The sequence below is a fragment of the Drechmeria coniospora genome, chromosome 03 (assembly GCF_001625195.1).
Source record: "Drechmeria coniospora strain ARSEF 6962 chromosome 03, whole genome shotgun sequence".
Taxonomy (NCBI): Eukaryota; Fungi; Ascomycota; class Sordariomycetes; order Hypocreales; family Ophiocordycipitaceae; genus Drechmeria; species Drechmeria coniospora.
Genome location: NC_054391.1, coordinates 7,080,331 through 7,098,064, shown reverse-complemented (window position 1 = coordinate 7,098,064; position 17,734 = coordinate 7,080,331). Strand labels below are relative to the sequence as shown.

The window sequence follows — 17,734 nt, the reverse complement described above, 5'->3', positions numbered from 1 at the left end:
GACGCCGCGAGAGGATGCATTTGGCATTGGGGCGTTTGGAGGTGGCAAGACAGGGCAAGCGATTCACATGAATTATATTATCCTACGCATCCCTGGTCGGGCTCTCTACCACAAAATACTTGCCGGCCTTGCGCGACGCCGTAGACAGCGCATCCCACTTCTCGGCATCCGACCGAACCTGATGTCTGATCCTCCTGGGCCGTTTGTAATGACCGACAAGCTCCTCCTCGGCGAGTGCGTGCCGCAGGTCGTCCAACCCGACAGTGTTCTCGCCGATGGCGGCATCGGTCTCGTCACGGATGGCGCTCAGGGGCGCGACGCTGGTCGTGTCGATGCGCTGGACAGCGCGTACGAAATGCAGCTGGCTCTGTAGCATCGCTATCATGGCGTCCTCGTGCGTCTGCGACGAGGGTCGCGGCAGGGCGGCGAGGCGCAGCAAATGGTGCAGCAAGGCGCGAGGGATAGGTTCGACGGGTTGGTCCCCGTGGAGGTCGCTGGTAGACCACGCAGGATCTGACGAGAGCATACTGCGGACGGCGGCGATGGAGGGGGAGGAGGAGGACGTCGTGGAGAGCTTTGCGGCCACTGCTTGAGTTGAGGAGACGATTCGGGGAACAACGACACGGGGCCGGCGGAAAGCCTGGCGGATGGCTAGACGGCAATGTGCGCAGATCGACATGATGGCGACAGAAATGGAAATCCTGTAATGTTATTGCATCCTGATGCAGTACGTAAGGGCGGATGATGCTTGGTGTTGAACAAACATGATAGCAAATGTCTCCGTGCCATCTAATTACCACGCGTAAGTAGAAGTGCTTGGCTTGGTATTATCAGGTACCTAAGTATTACCTCAGCTAGTATGGTGGGCATGTGCTTGTAGTTGTATTCCTTACTGTAGAGGCACTCCGTACTCTGAACTTGTACAAGGGCTTGGTACTACAGTACTGGTAATACTTTACAAGTACTCCGTACTACGGAGGTACCTTAGTGCCTACCTAGTAGGTAGCTGCGAAGAGTGGTACCGCTGCAATTTGTGGGTGCTTGCTAGCACTGGCAGAAGTACTAGGTATTACTAGGTACATTAGTACTTAGGTTAGTAGGTAGGAATTGTGCCGAGCCCAAGCACTGTCCTGTAGGCTGTGGGGTAGCCCACGGTTGGAGGAAATACTTACTGTACAACTACATGTACTTTCAATACCACTAGAACTACTGCCATTTCAAAGTACCGACCTTGGCGGGGTATGAAGCACAATGTGCGGGCATCCTGAAGCCGTGGCGGTTCCAGCGTCACCAGCGTGCCCACCTGGCACTGGCTGCAAGTGCTTGGTTAGCACTAGCCGGTCGTCGCCATCAACTGTAAGTACGACTATCCGCGACTCCTCCAGCTCCTACCACCTGCCATCACTCCCATCTCTAGCCAACAGATACATTCCACTTCTTCATTACGAGCACTTCCGAGCGCCGGAGACGACGACCAGAGATTCCAAGGCTCGCTCGATACATCGAGTATCCCCTCCTCATCATGTCCCAAGATCCTCAGGCGCTGCTCCAAAAGGTCCGCCCGACTGCCGTCTCCTCCTCCCATCCGGTCCCATCCTGCTGTTCCACCGGCCAGGCTGAAAGTCTATGCTAACAATCGACGTCGGCATCTAGGCCGAGCAGGCGTTGCGCGGTGCCGGCGGCGGCTTCAGCTTCTTCGGCGGCCGTGAGGAAAAGTACCAGAATGCGGCCGACCTGTTCACCCAGGCGGCCAACGCCTTCAAGATGCAGAAACAGAGTACGTTGGACCCCGATCACGGTGCGGAAACGACACGAAACCCGAGCCGGTCACTGACAGGCGGTTACGGTGCAGACGTCGATGCTGGCAAGGCCTTTGAGCAGGCGGCGCAAATACAGACCAACAAGCTTAACGAGCTCGACGATGCCGCCAACACGCTCATCGACGCCTTCAAGGCCTACCGCAAGGACGACCCCAAAGCGGCCGCGCGGTGCCTCAACGTCGCCATCGACCGGTACTGCGCCAAGGGAAATTTTCGAAGGGCGGCCTCGCACAAGGAGAGCTTGGGGGAGCTGTACGAGCAGGATCTGGACGACACCAAGGCCGCCGTCGAGTGCTACGAGGCGGCCGCCTCGTGGTACGAGGGCGACAACGCAACCGCGTGAGCATTGGAGACCCGATGGATCGATGCGGACGCTGACGTAGGTTGGTTGATGGGCAGACTCGCCAACAAGCTGTGGCTCAAGGTGGCCGACGTTGCCGCCCTCGACCAAGACTATTACAAGGCCATCGAAAACTACGAAAAGGTGGCGGAGCAGTCGGTCAGCAACAACCTCATGAAGTACAGCGTCAAGGAGTACCTCCTCAAGGCGGGCATCTGCCAACTCGCCAGCGGCGATCTCGTGGCGACGCAGCGGGCCCTCGAACGGTACCGGGACATGGACCCTGCCTTTGCGGCGGCGCGCGAGCATCTGCTGCTATCGGACCTGTGCGAAGCTGTCGAGGCCAAGAGCCAGGAGCAGTTTACCGACAAGCTGTTCCAGTACGACCAGGTCAGCAAGCTGGATAAGTGGAAGACGACAATTCTCGTGAGGGTCAAGGCGACGATTGAAGAGGCCGACGATGAGTTTGCCTGAGGAGATAGGCGCTTGTCGGTAGGGCTTGGCGCGAGTTTCCATGAGGGCATTGGGCACAAGTCTTGTTTCTCGTGTTGCTTGGACGGACCGATGGAAGGACGGATGGGCGGGCGGACCTGGATCCATGGACTGGTACGGGGGAGTAACTGTCGTTACATGCAGGGCGGGGGCCGGGGATGTAACACGCATACTTTGAGAATTATTCTCGTCCGATTCATCCATCGCCCACGGCCCCCTCATTGTTGTGGTAGGGGGAAAGGACGTCCAGAGGACCCATCAACCTTCGAGACACTGGTCGAAATGATGTCATCCTCCCCTCGCTTCGGGTACGGCATATTGATAGTTTTTACTACTTCGAGTTCGCCATTCGAGTTGTGGAGACAATGTGGCCCTTACCAGCAACGCCAAAACAAAGCCACGGGCGCATCACCAGAATACGAGCAGTTGAATCTGTTCGCACGGACTTGCGTGGTGGTACGAGAAATACCTGGGGGAGGGGGACGGATGCGGCATCTCGGCAGGACCATGTTTTCTCTTTTTTCTTTTTTTTTCCCGCACATACATGTAATGTAGGTGGTCATTGTGGTAGATTTAATCCGTTCAACCATGAGAACGAGGAGTCGGAACGTTACTGCCGATGCCGCATATAGCCGCGTGATGCAGATACCTGATTTCATCCAAACTCTATCAAGGATGAGGTGAAAATAAAATACCAAAGTACATCGAAGTGCTACGAGTATGAGGCGGCAGTTTCAGAGGTGGTGATGATGCGCAAGTTCTGGGAAAGAAATCTAAAGCATGCCAAATTTTGGAAGAGGGCCCTATTTACTGCACTTCCGCATCGAAACGATGCCCATGGGAACAAACTAGGAGACATAGTTTGCCCGGCCTCCTCAGGTTCAGTCCCAGGCGAGTTGCAGATACCCAAAATAGCAAGCCGTTCATGTTGTAGTTTCGTACATGTATCTAGACGAGCTTGCGACTGTACATGACATGGGAGGATTCAAGGGACTGCAGATATCCAAACCCTGACGTCAAGTAAGTAAAGTAGGTGAGGTGGGTAGTGTGGGGGTTCGGGGGGTATTATTATTTTTGGTGACGATCGTTCCAGAGTATCCGTACTCCGTACATATGTACATATGTACGTGTGCAGGAAGGCACGTGTGATGACTCCTGTACGTTGTAGGTACTATAATGTGACCAGGTCACGCACACACATGGTATGGTTTTCCATGCTCCGTAATGACCCACGCAAGTCTACTGTACTCCGTCCAGAACAATATCAATTATACCCAATCGTGTTATATACGAAAATACGAAGTCCAATTTACCACACAATTCGGAATGAACTCTATGAATTAATGTATGCGAACTTCCCCTTTACGTACATGGTAATAATACAGTACAAGTACAAAAGATACGAAGAAACTTGGTAAATGTAGTAGGTAGGTAAGTTAATAGGTGTACAACTACTTGTAATGCGAGTATTACTTGTAATATTCCGTACTTCGTATGCGGGATGAAAATGTCATTGGTGATTCTCCACGCTTCGAGACCTGCTATATTTGGCATCAAGGCTTGATCCATAGGGCCTACAACTACTCCGTATTTTGTACCTACATGACCACCTAGGTACCTACTGAGTACTCAGTACAAGTGCTTTTACTGTGCGTACCACTACGGAGAACATGTACAGTACCTTGAGCTAGTGCTCCGCACAATGCATACTTACTTGGAGCATACCCAAGTACAGCAAGCAATACTCGGCATTCTGTACTCCGTACTCTCTGGACCAGGACCAAGTTGTAGGTGTGTACGGAGTGCTGCACAGCGTTTACGAGACGGAGTACACGTATTACCAGTAATATACTTCAGTCATTGCTCGTACACTTTCATGCACTTCGCAGGCGAACATGTAATCTTTGATTCTCTACGGATGCCGATGCCCACAAGGTAGGACGAAAGATGCCGAGGTCTCTTAAACTTGACGGCTGACGGCAAGCCCGAAAAATCAAAGAGGAAAAACACAAAGCCAAAGCAAAGCTGGCAGCAGCAACGGAGTATTACCAAGTCCGAGTCCTCCGTGTTCCGCAAAGTATCTGTCCGGGTCGGTACTAATACTTGCATGTACATCCGTTAATTTACATGTGGCAGGTGCCTGGGTCGCAACTGCATTCTGCATGGCATGGTTGCAACACGACCAAAATTTTCATCCCCACATGCTTCCATTGCAACCATGGAAGCCCAACCTTCTTTTTGCGTTCATCCTTGAATCGTGGTATTACTTTCTATCACGGCCGTCGGCGTTCCGGCCCAAGGCAGGTACGCGGCAGCCTCGCCGCAGGCCACAGGCCGCAGAAATGAACGACACCGGCGGATCCTTCCGATCTGGGCCCCGTTCAGGCCCAGTCAGTAAGTAGGTAATAGCACTTACGTACAGTATCCCTATCTGGCCGGCCGATCGCATCGAGCACAATGAGCACGAGAAACTGCGGTCTATGATGCGGCGGGTAAATCGACGGGACCCGGCCTGTCGGTCATCGGTCATGGCGATCTCCGCCGACTGCCGACGCTCGGCCGCACACCACCAATGGTCGGACGATATGTGTCGAACGATAGGTCCAGCTGTCCGTCTGTCCGCCCGGCCGGCCGGCCGGCCTGCCGACTGTCTGCTCGTCCGTCTGGCTGCTCGCAGTTTCTGTCACCATATCTGTCTCTGCCCGTCCGCTGTCCGCCTCAGCCCATCCACTACCCGTGCTGACGTCTGAACTCGTACGGGCTCCTTGACCTGGATCGGCTTCGGAACCCATGCGAGCTCTCCGACATCCGCATTCGTGCCTGCAAAGACTCCTCGTAAGTGTACTCTTGCAGCAACACTCCACTCGTACCGCCTCATGGGTACTCCGCACCCGTTGCGGGTTTCGTTGCGAATGCGGATCACAGGCCGGACCTGTCCAGCCCAGCACCCGCCCCAGGGGCAACCAGGCCGGCTCGTCTGTGCCGCTCGTGCAGCGTTGAACCGGCGTCCCCGACTTCCTTGGCATGTCGTCGCCAGACTCATGGTTCTTTGTCAACAATGGCAGCTGTATCTCATTCAGTACCGCGCCGCGATTCGCATCGCCTTCCAGCAAAGACTCGTCCGTCTTGCAAGTCGGTTAGCCTTATCGACCGGCTCGAAATGGCCAAGCCTTATGCAGAGACTGATGAACAGTCCAAGACCCGCGGCCGACGGACACAAATAGATATATCTGGTACGTAATACGCCATCCGTTTGCCGCCTGCGGGTCCGGCTTTTCCCTGTCGACCCGCTGATATGCGAGCTGGTATTGAAGCTTGAAGCCTCATCGAGCCTTGGCTCGACAACCAGCGGGCCCGCTTGTACACAATACGAGTACGAGAGCGCTTTCGTCCCCAGCAACTGCGTATATGCGCAGAAACCATCCGAGCACATGTTGACGGCCTTTACGAACCAGATCCTGGTTCTACCGCCCTATGGGACAAGTTGGTGACGATGCAAGCCGGCATCTTGCTGTAGTCGCCGCACTCGGCCGCCTCCATCGGCCGCCGCTCGACGCATCCCGTCCGTCCACTGCCCACTTGTCCAGCCCCGCAGCCTCGGGATGGTTCCTTGTCCCGTGAATATGTCCAACCTCCAGCCTGCTCTGCAGAGGAGCTACTTGAACGACACATGATCGCAAGTATAAGTATTTGAACGGTCTCGCCTCCGTCGCCTCGCCCTCCTCCATCGTCAGGATCATATGCGGCTTGCTTGGCGTCGTCCCTGACTGTGCAGCCCGATATCGATGACCAAGCTCTACCAAAATGGCCATCCAAAGCTCCTGGGTCCCGAGACTCAAGTCGGTCAAGTTTGAGTTCGATTCACAGCAAGGGATACCTGTCGACGAGTCTGGAAGTGACGCCCAACACGTGGTCATCGAGAGCCCATTTGCCTTCGACATACCGGGTCTTCCCAAATCCTTTTCAGTACAGCCACATCAGTTCAACGGCTCTCGCGAGCCTGGATGTGGCAACAACCCGCGTGCAGATGAGAGCAGCTATGCTGATCAAGACGAAACCCCAACGTCAAGACGACAGAATGTGGGCATCAGGAAAGGTCGGCAACATGGCACGCCTCCTGCACCATTGCAACGCCCACGGAATGAATGTGTCAACAAGAAACCGTACTGTCGACTTGATGGAGGAAGTTGCGATATCAGCGCATCGCCATTGCTGACGCACAATGACCTCGTCACATTGGTCTCGGCCGCATGGGCATTGGTGGTCTCTCATCAGCAGGATAGCCTCAATGTGGCACTCAGCTTGTGCGTTTCAAGCTCTCAGCCCATGCCATGTTCCATCCAACTGTTGGTGGACCGTCAAAGATGCATCTCAGACGTCCGCAGAGACCTTGTTGCGTCCATCAGGCAACTGAGATTTCAGAATCATGACACCGACCTCGGTCCATCTCATGACAAGGACGATAGCCGGCCGTCCGGTTTCCCCGCGTCGGCAATCGATTTCCGAAGCGCAGCCTCACCATCCTCGGGAATACTACTCAGAGAGTACCCATTGATTCTGAAGTGTTCGGCCGACGAAACAGGAACCGAGCTCGCGCTGTCAGCATGCTTTGACGACAGCATCCTTCAAAGTGCCTTGGTGCGGCATCTCTTGAGCAGTCTTGAGCACATTGTGTGGCAGATGTCGGAACCTAACACAGCCAACCTACGGCTGGTGGATTTGGAGATAGTTGGGCCCGTTACTCAGCGCGCCATGACTCGTCTGAACCGTCCGTACGTTGCCCCCAAGACTTGACGGTATTGCGAGTGGTGCTAATTGCGACAGAATGCAACCAAAGCTGGACGCTCTCCTGCACCGCATCATTGCCAGCCATGCTGCAGCGCATCGAGATGCTCCCGCTGTCGACGCTTGGGACGGCATGCTGACATACGCCGAGCTCGATTCGGAGAGCAGTCATCTCGCGGATTATCTTGTCCAACTGGGAGTTGGCCCCGAAGTCTTTGTGCCCATCATCTTCGAGAAGTCGAAACTTGCCATTGTCTCCATGCTCGCCGTTGCCAAAGCGGGAGGTGCCATTGTGCCTTTGGATTCTAGAGCGCCCCTCTCACGCCTCCATGCCATGGTTGCTGATGTCAAGGCTCCTCTCGCCATCTCCTCAGCACTGAATCAAGGCAAACTCGCGCCTGTCGTTCGCGAAGTCGTCTTGAATGAAAGGCTGCTTTCTCGCCTCGCATCAAAACCTCCAGGACATTTCGATACTTTGCCGAACACGGTCAATGCCGATAATGCGCTGTATGTCATGTTCACGAGCGGATCGACAGGCAAGCCCAAGGGTGTTGTGGTCAGTCACGCCAGCTTTTGCTCCTCTTCTGCCGGCCTGCTCGACCCGCTCTACTTGTCGACTCCTAATCGTCGCTCTCTTCATTTTGCATCGCCTGCATTTGATGCCTCCGTCATGGAGATCTTCATGACACTAATGGCCGGTGGTTGCATCTGCATCCCTTCAGAATCCGACCGCTTGGACAATATTGCAAAGTGCATGGTCGAACTCAACGTCAACTGGGCCTTCCTGACGCCAACAGTTGCCAAACTCATTCGTCCCGAGGATGTGCCTCAACTTGAAGTCCTATGCTGTGGGGGCGAGGCCTTGTCGAGGGATGTGGTCGATATCTGGGCAGATCACGCAAAGTTGGTGAATGTGTATGGTCCAACGGAGGCCTCCGTTGCCGCCGTTACCAGCGACCCAATCTCCAGAGGCCGCCAGGAAATCCCGCTCGGCAGACCCCGAAACTGCGCTGTCTGGATTTTGAACGAGCAAGGCGATCGGATCCAACCATTCAATACCGTTGGCGAGATCGTCATCGAAGGACCGGGAGTCGCCAGAGGCTATCTTGGAAACGAGGCCAAGACGGCCGCAGTCTTCGGCGATAATGCCAGTTTTCTCCAGATGATTGCCGGAGGATCATCGCGGTTTTACAAGACTGGCGATCTCGGAAGAATGAATCTCGACGGAACCCTGGAGTTCCTCGGTCGCAAAGACAGCCAGGTGAAAATCAACGGACAACGGATCGAGTTGGGAGAAATCGAACAGCAGGCCAAGGCTGTGCTTGGAGAACATGGCAAGGGCTTCGAGTTTGATCTCGTTGTTGAACCCATACAACCTTCCAACAGAGGCACGACGGTGATCGCGGCTTTCGTCGGAACGGCAGAAGTTGCCACGAAAGAGGTCATCCTCGACAGACAGCATCCAGCAAGCCTTCGTATTCTTGCGAGGACAATGGATATAAAAGAGAAGATGACAAGCGTCGTCCCAGAGTACATGATTCCCAGTGTGGTGTTCCCCTGTGGAGCTCTCCCGCGAACAACTTCTGGAAAGACGGATCGTAAGGCGCTGCGACAAGCTGGCAATTCTCTGTCAATAAGCGAGCTAAGGAGCTTTCAGACTCTAACCAGCAACTCGACGGATCTTGTCAAAGATTTCAAAGTCAACCATACTTCAAAGACCCCGAGCTCGGTGTCATCATACACCACGGACGATGGTCAAGACGGCACAGGCACCCCGTCCACAAGCGCGGAGAGTGCGGAATGCTCATCTCACTCCACTTGTTTGACGGCCGATGAGCGATTGCTCCGCAAAGTCTGGGCCGATGTTCTCGAGCTCCCCGAGAGCACGATTCTGTTGCATGACGAGTTCTTTAAGCTTGGAGGTGATTCTATCGGTCTCATCAAAGTCGTGGCTGCCTGCCGTGGAGCCGGTGTTCACGTTTCCGTGGCCTCCATCGCGGCCAGTGCCATTTTGCGGGATATGGCAACGGTGCTCCAAAAGTCCCGCAGCGATGAGAATTCAACAACCGTGGAGAAAATAGAGCCTTTCAGTCTTGTCGAAGGCACGATTTCGCTGCTGCGACAAGAGGTGGCCTTTCAGTGCAGCGTTGAACCGGCTATGGTCGAGGATATCTACCCCTGCACGCAGATGCAGGAGGACATGGTGATCGCGAATACGATCCACGCCGGAGTTTGCGTGGGCAGGTTCATCCACAAATTGCCGTCGAATGTCGATATTGCGAGATTAAAGAAAACCTGGGTCGCGGTTTGGAAAGGTTCATCGATCCTGCGAACAAGATTTGCAAGAACCACAACGGCTGGATCTATCCAAGTTGTCATCAAGGAGGAGATGCCATGGTCCGTATCACAAGATCTGAAGGCGTACCTTAGAGATGATCAAGCTGAGCCCATGCACCCTGGATCGCCATTTAACAGGTTTGCTGTGGCTGTTGACAACGACAAGACGATGTATTTTGTCTGGACCATGCATCACATGCTATATGATGCATGGTCGGTCCAGCTTATTTGCAATCGTGTCAATACCCTGTACCAAGGGAATCCCGTGGAGCCAGTGGCCGATTTCCGCACATTTATTGCACATACACGCAACTTGGATCAAGGCCGCACCACAAGATACTGGAGGGAAACGATGGACGGCGTCGCCCCGTCTACCTTTCCAGCTCCGGCAAACCTCGAGCACACATCTCTGGCTCGAGCCAGCATCAAGGACCATCTTGACCTTCCTACGAGATGCGAGCTGCTGCAGACTTCGGGACTGACCATGTCGACCATTGTACAAGCTGCATGGGCCATCATGATCGGTCGTTACTCCAAGACAGACGATGTCCTCTTTGGCGCCACAATTTCTGGACGCAACGCTTCCGTCGGATGCATAGAAAATATGGATGGACCGACGCTCGCCACAGTGCCGATTCGACTCAAGCTGGCGGCAGAGACACGAGCGACAGACTTTCTCCACAAGGTTCAGGACTACTTGACTGGCCTGATTCCATACGAGCAGACGGGTCTCAAAGCCATCAGGGCCATCAATGAGCATACGAAGAGAGGCTGTGACTTTCAGAATATGCTCGTGATCCAATCTGAAGCTGTGTGGAGTGAGCAGGCCTCGCCACTCGGAAAACCTGCGCACCGAGGAGAAGATGCCACGGTGCCTCTCCTGTGCCAGGTCTGGCTGGGTCTGGAGCAGATGGAGCTCGACGTTGTATTCGATGACTCGGTGGTAGGCCGTGAAGTTGTGGTTGACGCCATGTCCATGTTCAAAGAGGCAATTGGTCAATTGCTGCAGCTCTCCGAGTCATCCTCTACTCGACTGGCGGACCTGGAGCTTGCCAAACGTTTCAGCCAGGCTGCGGTATGCGCATCAGAGTTTGGAGGCGTTGAAGTTGACGAGGCTGTGGTCGCTGTTGAAGCCACCATTCATGATCTCATCGCCACCATTACCCGACAGCAAGGTCCAGAAGAAGCGCTCTGTTCTTCGGAGATGTCCCTGTCATACGATGCCCTGAACAGGCTGTCGACACGTCTAGCAGCACACTTGATATCCCTCGGGGTCGGAAAGGGGGAAATAGTGCCTCTTTGCTTCGAGAAGTCGGTATGGACCGTCGTTTCGATGCTTGCAACTCTGAAATCCGGGGCTGCGTTCGTTCTGCTTGACCCAACCCAACCGTTGCAGAGGCTGCAAGATCTGCTAGCTCAAGTGGAGCCACATTACATTCTGACGTCTTGCCTCCAGGATAAGAAAAGGGAGTTCGGTATGTCCTTAAGACGTGTCGTTGTGGACGGCACATTCATTGGCAATCTTCCGGAGACGCCATCAAACCAGCTACCTCGCGTGTCTCCCAGCGATCTAGCGTATATGATATTCACCAGCGGTTCGACGGGCCAACCGAAAGGTGTCATGATCAGTCATTCAGCGTTGGCATCCAGTGCTGCGGCATATGGTGAAGCCCTGAAGCTTGTGCCACGGAAACGCGTGCTGCAATTCTCTTCATACACCTTCGATGCCAGCCTCAACGAGACGCTCGTCGTCCTGCTTCGTGGTGGAACGATCTGTGTTGCGGGTGACGAGGAACGAATGGAAGACCTATCTGGTTTCATGAGGCGAGCCAAGGTCGACTGGGCGATCCTCACACCTTCGGTCGCCAGACTCCTTTCACCGATCGACGTTCAATGCTTGGAAACACTGGATCTCGGCGGAGAGGCGCCAGACACTGTTCTTTTGTCGAAATGGCATCAGAGTGGTGTGCGGGTATTCAACGTTTATGGACCCGCAGAAGGCGCAGGGACGGTCCTCTGCCAAAGGTATAGCGAAGGTCTTGATCCGCGAACCGTCGGTTTTCCGATGGGTTGTCAAGCTTGGCTTGTGGATGCGGATGACCACGATCGAATTGTCCCCGATGGAGAAACAGGCGAACTCTTGCTTGAGGGACCAATACTGGCCAGTGGATATTTCAAAGATCAACGCAAGACAGATCTGTCGTTTATCACAGATCCGAAATGGGCGAAACCGTTGCGAAACTCCCCCAGTCCGAGACGAATGTACAAGACTGGGGATCTGTGCTTCCGAAACAGCAGTGGAGCAATAATCTATGTCGGGCGAAAGGATTTGCAGGTCAAGCTCCATGGTATGTTGCATCAATGCTCAACCTCGTTCAGGTCAATCGCGGTACTAACTGTTGAAATGTAGGACAACGGGTTGAACTTGGCGATATCGAAAGCCATGTTGCAACCTGCAACGGTATCGCTGGATGCGCCATTTTCTATCCAGTGGATGGTCCCTTCAAGAAGCAATTAACTGCTGTGGTCGAGTTGTCGATAGAGTGCATGGATAGCGAGTCGATTAGATCTCGGATGGAAACGGAGTTGGCTTCCAAGCTTCCGAGCAGCATGATTCCAACTCGCTGGCTGAAAGTAACAGATCTATTTGGCAAGGGAAGCCCTATGCCTTTGAACTCCTCAGGCAAGGTCGACCGACGGCTCATAACAGCCCGGCTGCAAGAGTCTTCTGCGGCGGAGGCAGAAATTTTGGACCCCAACGAGACTCTATCCGAACCGGCAAAAGCTATCAAAATACAGAACAGCGAGCAGCCAGCATTCGCGTTAGCTGGAATGATACACTCCATGCTTCCTGCGAGACAGGGCAGTGGAGGAAGGTTGAACGACGACAGGAGCTTCGACGATCTCGTGCTCCAGTCGTCTGGTCTCGACTCATTAAACATGATGTCGCTCATGTTCTTCATATCGAAGCAGTTCCAAGTCCAGGTTCCGATGCAGTTTCTCATGCACAAGGATACTAGCATTCGGAAAGTGGCGAGTTTTGTGTCGGAGGCGCAAAGCCAGAGTTCGAAACCCCCTGCACACACTGACACAACGTCCTCATCGGACCGGGTTTCTGTCGACATCATGGCCGAAATCCGTCGGCATGATGCTAAAATTGCTTTCATTCAGCAAGCCACCAGTGAGTCCGTGGATGTTGATGGGAGAATTGAGCCAAACCCGAAGCATCAGATGACTGTGCTGCTCACGGGCGCCAGCGGTTACATTGGCACTCAGATCCTCCGTCAGCTACTGGAGCATCGCCTTGTCGGTCGCGTCATCTCCATCGTGCGAGCGGAATCGGACGCTGCGGCCAGAAAGCGTACCATCGACTCAGCAGAGAAGGCCGACTGGTGGACAAATTTCCATGGTGAGAAGTTGGAAGTCTGGCCAGGTGATCTGTCACTTCCGCATCTGGGACTGGATAAAACGCGCTGGGGCTATCTGGAGAGCGGAGAGATCGATATTATCATTCATAACGGCGCTGCGGTTCACTGGTCGAAGAGCTTCTCGGCATTGGAAGCAGCCAATGTCAGCTCAACGATGGAGCTCCTCGCCGTCGCGGTGGCCTCGAAGCATGTGAGGTTCGCCTACATTTCCGGCGGCCGCGAGAGGGGTCCATCAGAAGAGCTGGAAGAGGATGTGGCAAGAGAATTATCTGCGCCCGATGCAGTCGGATACAGCCAGACCAAGTTTGTGTCCGAGGCGGTCGTTCGGAGGGCTGCGCAGCGTTGCGCCTCTTTCCCTGGGCCAAACCGGTTCTCCATTGTAATCCCAGGCCTCGTAATCGGAACTCCAACCGAAGGGGTGGCAAATATTGACGACTACATCTGGCGCCTGGCGGCAACGTGCATCCGGGTTGGGGCGTACAACGCCAGCCAGGCAGATGCCTGGGTCTGTCTATCCGACGCGACGACCATGGCAGCAACAATAATCGGCGCCGTTTTCGACAAGAGAAGCCAGAAGGGGCCGGCCGGCATAGTGACGGAAGTGACGGATGGGATGACATGGGGTGAACTCTGGGCCATCCTTGAACGGATGGGCTACCGGCTCGAGGGCCGAGACGCACAAGACTGGCTCGCTGCTGTCCGTGGTGACCTGGACATTTCCAGGGAATCGCATCCCTTGTGGCCACTGGCACACATGCTGGACAACCAGGAAGCGCAGGATGAGGAGCAAGGAACTGAAAGCGAGAGGCGCGAGACGCCACTGAAGCTGAGGGTCGCCGTCGTGAAAAGCGCCGAGTTCTTAGCCAAGGTCGGCTTTCTCCCGGGGCCAGGAAATGTCGCCACGGGAGCAGGGATGATGACGATGGGCGGTGGCTTTAGAAGATCAGGATTGTAAAATGACGAGGGACAGGTATGGTGGAAGACAGCACAGCACAGCACAGCACAGCGCGTTTGATGTATTATCACTGAATGAATGAAATGTTGACACCCCAAGGGATTGAAGTAAACAGTTGCATGCCCTTTTGGTCGTGATATTGATCGATGGTTGAAACCAGAACAAAATTGCTGTATGATCTGGTGATGAAGAGCAATAGAGGTCGCGCCAAAGGAGATTGCAGATGGTGTTCCAGAGGGAGTTGGGGATAGCTGCTGGTTTTTGGTCGGCGGAAGTGAAGTTGACCAAGTCTGTCGGTGGGTGCAACGGAGGAAGTTCGGCCCGCGGGGCACGTTAAGATTTCAGCGCATGTACTCCGTACTCGGTGAATGTACTCCGTACTGGTACTGTACTCCGTACTGTACACCGTAGATGCAGGGGAGATGGGCTTGGAGTCATCCAGGATTCTTTTTCCGAGGACGTCGACAAGGCAGCAAACCCCCCCCCCCAAACGCGCGCACACAAACGCTCTTCCACTACCACCACCCCAGGCCGACCGGGTTTATGCCAACTTCAACCGCCCGCTCCTTGCTCACCCTGCCTCTTCGTCGGACCCTCCTCATTTCTTTTCCCCGCCATTTTCTACCACCCCGCCAACCTTTGAGCTTCACACCCCACCACCACCACTACCACCATCACAACCACCATCACAACCACCACTACCACTGCGGAAGGCAGCTTGCAAAAATGGCCAGCGACGCGTCATTCGATGGCCTCGCGAAGAAGTTTGAGCACTTGCCGCTTCTTGACAGGTATCCCAGCTGCTTCCCGGACATCAACCCTGTCGACATCTACCGATCCCACATTACTTCGATCCTGCACGACATCACCGGCGTTGATCATTCGATCATCTACCCTGCCTTGCAATGGACTGCCACTCTGGACAAGGGTGACTTGATGCTCGCCATCCCCGCCCTTCGGGTCAAGGGTAAGCCTGATGCACTAGGCAAGGAATGGCTGGACAAGGTTTGGGGGACACCATCCTCGACGAGTTGATGTTATTCTGACAGATGCCTCTACAGTGGCCTGGCTCGCCCCTCGTCGAGAAGCCTGTGCAGAGCGGCCCCTTCATCCCGTTCTTCTTCAAGCCCGGACCCCTTGCCAACACGGTCATTCCGATGGCGCTGTCCCACAGGTCGGACTTTGGCTCCAACCAGGCCGTCGGCCTCAAGGACCAGAACGATGCGTCCAAGGGCAGGAAACGGATGATTGTCGAGTTTTCGAGTCCCAACATAGCAAAGCCCTTTCACGCCGGCCATCTGCGAAGCACAATCATTGGTGGATTTATTTCTAACCTCTACAAGAGTGCCGGCTGGGACGTCGTCACCATCAACTACTTGGGCGACTGGGGCAAGCAGTACGGTGTCCTGGCTCTGGGGTTTGAAAAGTACGGCAACGAGGCGGATCTCGAGCGTGATCCCATCAACCACCTCTTCCACGTATACGTGAAGATCAGCAGGGACGTAGCAGATCAGAAGGATGAGGCCGACAAGCTCAAAGCGGCAGGCAAAGAGGACGAGGCCAAGAAGCTCATGGATGAAGGGTTGGATGAGCAAGCCCGCAAGTACTTCAAGAAGATGACAGAGGGTGATGAGCAGGCCCTCGCTCTCTGGCGACGGTTCCGTGACTTCAGCATCAAGCGATACAAGGAGACATATGCCCGGTTGAATATCCATTTCGACGAATACTCCGGCGAGAGCAAGGTCTCCGAAGACGACATGCAAGACGCTGCCAACAAGATGAAGGAGATGGGCCTGGCTGAGGAGCACGATGGCGCCCTCCTCATCGATTTCGTCAAAAACCTGTCTGGCAAAGAGGGCAAGCAGCTCGGCAAAGCTATCCTGCGCAAGAAGGATGGCACTGCTCTGTAAGGCAGAGGCACGCGTATATTACGGGGCCGTACATGCTAATCGTTCCACAGATATCTGACACGAGACATCTCCGAGCTTTTGAACCGTGAAAAGCGGTACAACTTTGACCACATGATCTATGTCATTGCCTCAGAGCAGGACCTTCATGTCAAGCAGTTCTTCAAGGTAACACGATCCCCCAAGGGATAGTGGGAAACCCTCGCTCACAATGCACAGGTCGTTGATATGATGGGACACAAGGACATTGCTGCCAAGTGCCAGCATATCAATTTCGGGCTGGTGTTGGGCATGAGCACCAGGAAAGGTTAGTCGATAACCTCCTTTGACGAGAACATGATGGCTAACCATGGTCGAACGTGTAGGCACCGTCAAGTTTCTTGATGTTAGATACCCCACACGCATGCGTCCCCAGAAGAGGCAATGTGTTGTCATTTCAAGACACAGACTAATTCCGCCGCAGGACATTCTTCGTGATGTTGGAGACCACATGCACGAGACCATGAAGAAGAACGACGACAAGTACAAGCAAGTCGGGAACCCTGTCAAGACCGCCGATATCCTTGGCATCTCTTCGTACGCACCTGCCCAATATATAATTCTGGTGCTGTTCAGCAGCTAACCTGTAGTCAGCGTCATGGTCCAAGACATGCTGGGCAAACGGTAAGCTCGAACTGCCCTTTGGCTCGCAATTTTCGGAAAAAGCTAATTGAAGCAGGATAAACAACTATACTTTCGATCTGCAGAGGATGACTAGCTTCGAGGGTGACACCGGCCCGGTAGGTTCGAACCTCACGAGATCCAGCACACGTTTTCTTACAAGCGACAGTACCTGCAATACGCCCATGCCCGTCTCTGCTCCATCACCAGAAAGGCCGGCCTCTCTGAAGCCGACATTGCTTCGGCGGATCTGTCGTTGCTCACGGAGCCCATGGCCATCAATCTGCTTCGTGTCGTGAGCCAATGGCCAGATGTGGTCTCGAACACACTCCGAACACTCGAGCCGACCACTATTCTCACGTAGTTATAGCCCATCCAACAACTGTCCAATACGATGCTAACAGTATTGCAGATATCTATTCAAGATGACCCACGTTCTGAGCACAAGCTATGGCCATCTCCGGATTGTTGGCAGCGAAGTTGAGGTGATGAAGGCCCGCATGGCCCTTTACGACTCGGCGAGGATCGTCCTTCGCAACGCCATGGTTCTACTTGGCCTGAGCCCACTGGACAGGATGTGATTAAACCCCGAAGGATGGCTGCACTGGCTTTGATGACACCTCGTTGGGGATATGCAAGTCGGCACAGGCCGACGACCATGGGGCGCATTGAGCTCCCTGCATGTCGTCGCATTATGGGAGTGTTCAAATCAAGAATTATATCTTAAAAGTCTTTATTGAATCATGCCTCTTCCGGAGGATGAAAGGACATTTGGGATTCTATCATTCAGTTTCGATCACATCATAAAGCCCTATAGGCTGAAACTTGGCTGCTGTGTGCCGACGCATTCCATGCACCCGTAGGCTATAAATACATCCAGCCTTGGTTCCGTGCAAATTTTCCCGTCTATAATCCCATTCGTATGTAGCACATTGTAGTTCGACTTGTCAGAAATGAAAACTAGGTGACGAGTGCAAGCACTGCACCGCGACAGCACTTCATAGGTGTTC

At 54.1% G+C, this 17,734-nt stretch overlaps 4 protein-coding genes across 4 annotated transcripts; 3 read left to right on the top strand and 1 right to left on the bottom strand.

The window, feature by feature from the left end:
• Positions 1–82: 82 nt before the first annotated feature.
• On the bottom strand, positions 83–679 carry DCS_07703 (uncharacterized protein; the record flags this gene model as incomplete). Its single annotated transcript, XM_040804987.1, has 1 exon — positions 83–679. One exon carries the CDS (start codon positions 677–679, stop codon positions 83–85), a length of 597 nt encoding a protein of 198 aa, XP_040655091.1.
• Positions 680–1,522: 843 nt separating this feature from the next.
• On the top strand, positions 1,523–2,634 carry DCS_07702 (NSF attachment protein; the record flags this gene model as incomplete). The annotated part of the gene is made up of 3 exons (XM_040804986.1): positions 1,523–1,555; positions 1,654–2,159; positions 2,220–2,634. The coding sequence occupies 3 exons, from the start codon at positions 1,523–1,525 to the stop codon at positions 2,632–2,634; spliced, it is 954 nt and encodes a 317-aa protein (XP_040655090.1).
• A 3,822-nt stretch (positions 2,635–6,456) lies between these two features.
• On the top strand, positions 6,457–14,157 carry DCS_07701 (uncharacterized protein; the record flags this gene model as incomplete). The annotated part of the gene is made up of 3 exons (XM_040804985.1): positions 6,457–7,424; positions 7,477–12,122; positions 12,185–14,157. The coding sequence occupies 3 exons, from the start codon at positions 6,457–6,459 to the stop codon at positions 14,155–14,157; spliced, it is 7,587 nt and encodes a 2,528-aa protein (XP_040655089.1).
• A 726-nt stretch (positions 14,158–14,883) lies between these two features.
• Positions 14,884–17,305, top strand: DCS_07700 (arginyl-tRNA synthetase; the record flags this gene model as incomplete). The annotated part of the gene is made up of 9 exons (XM_040804984.1): positions 14,884–15,162; positions 15,219–16,063; positions 16,118–16,232; positions 16,284–16,371; positions 16,430–16,640; positions 16,698–16,727; positions 16,783–16,843; positions 16,894–17,084; positions 17,137–17,305. 9 exons carry the CDS (start codon positions 14,884–14,886, stop codon positions 17,303–17,305), a joined length of 1,989 nt encoding a protein of 662 aa, XP_040655088.1.
• Positions 17,306–17,734: the final 429 nt, after the last annotated feature.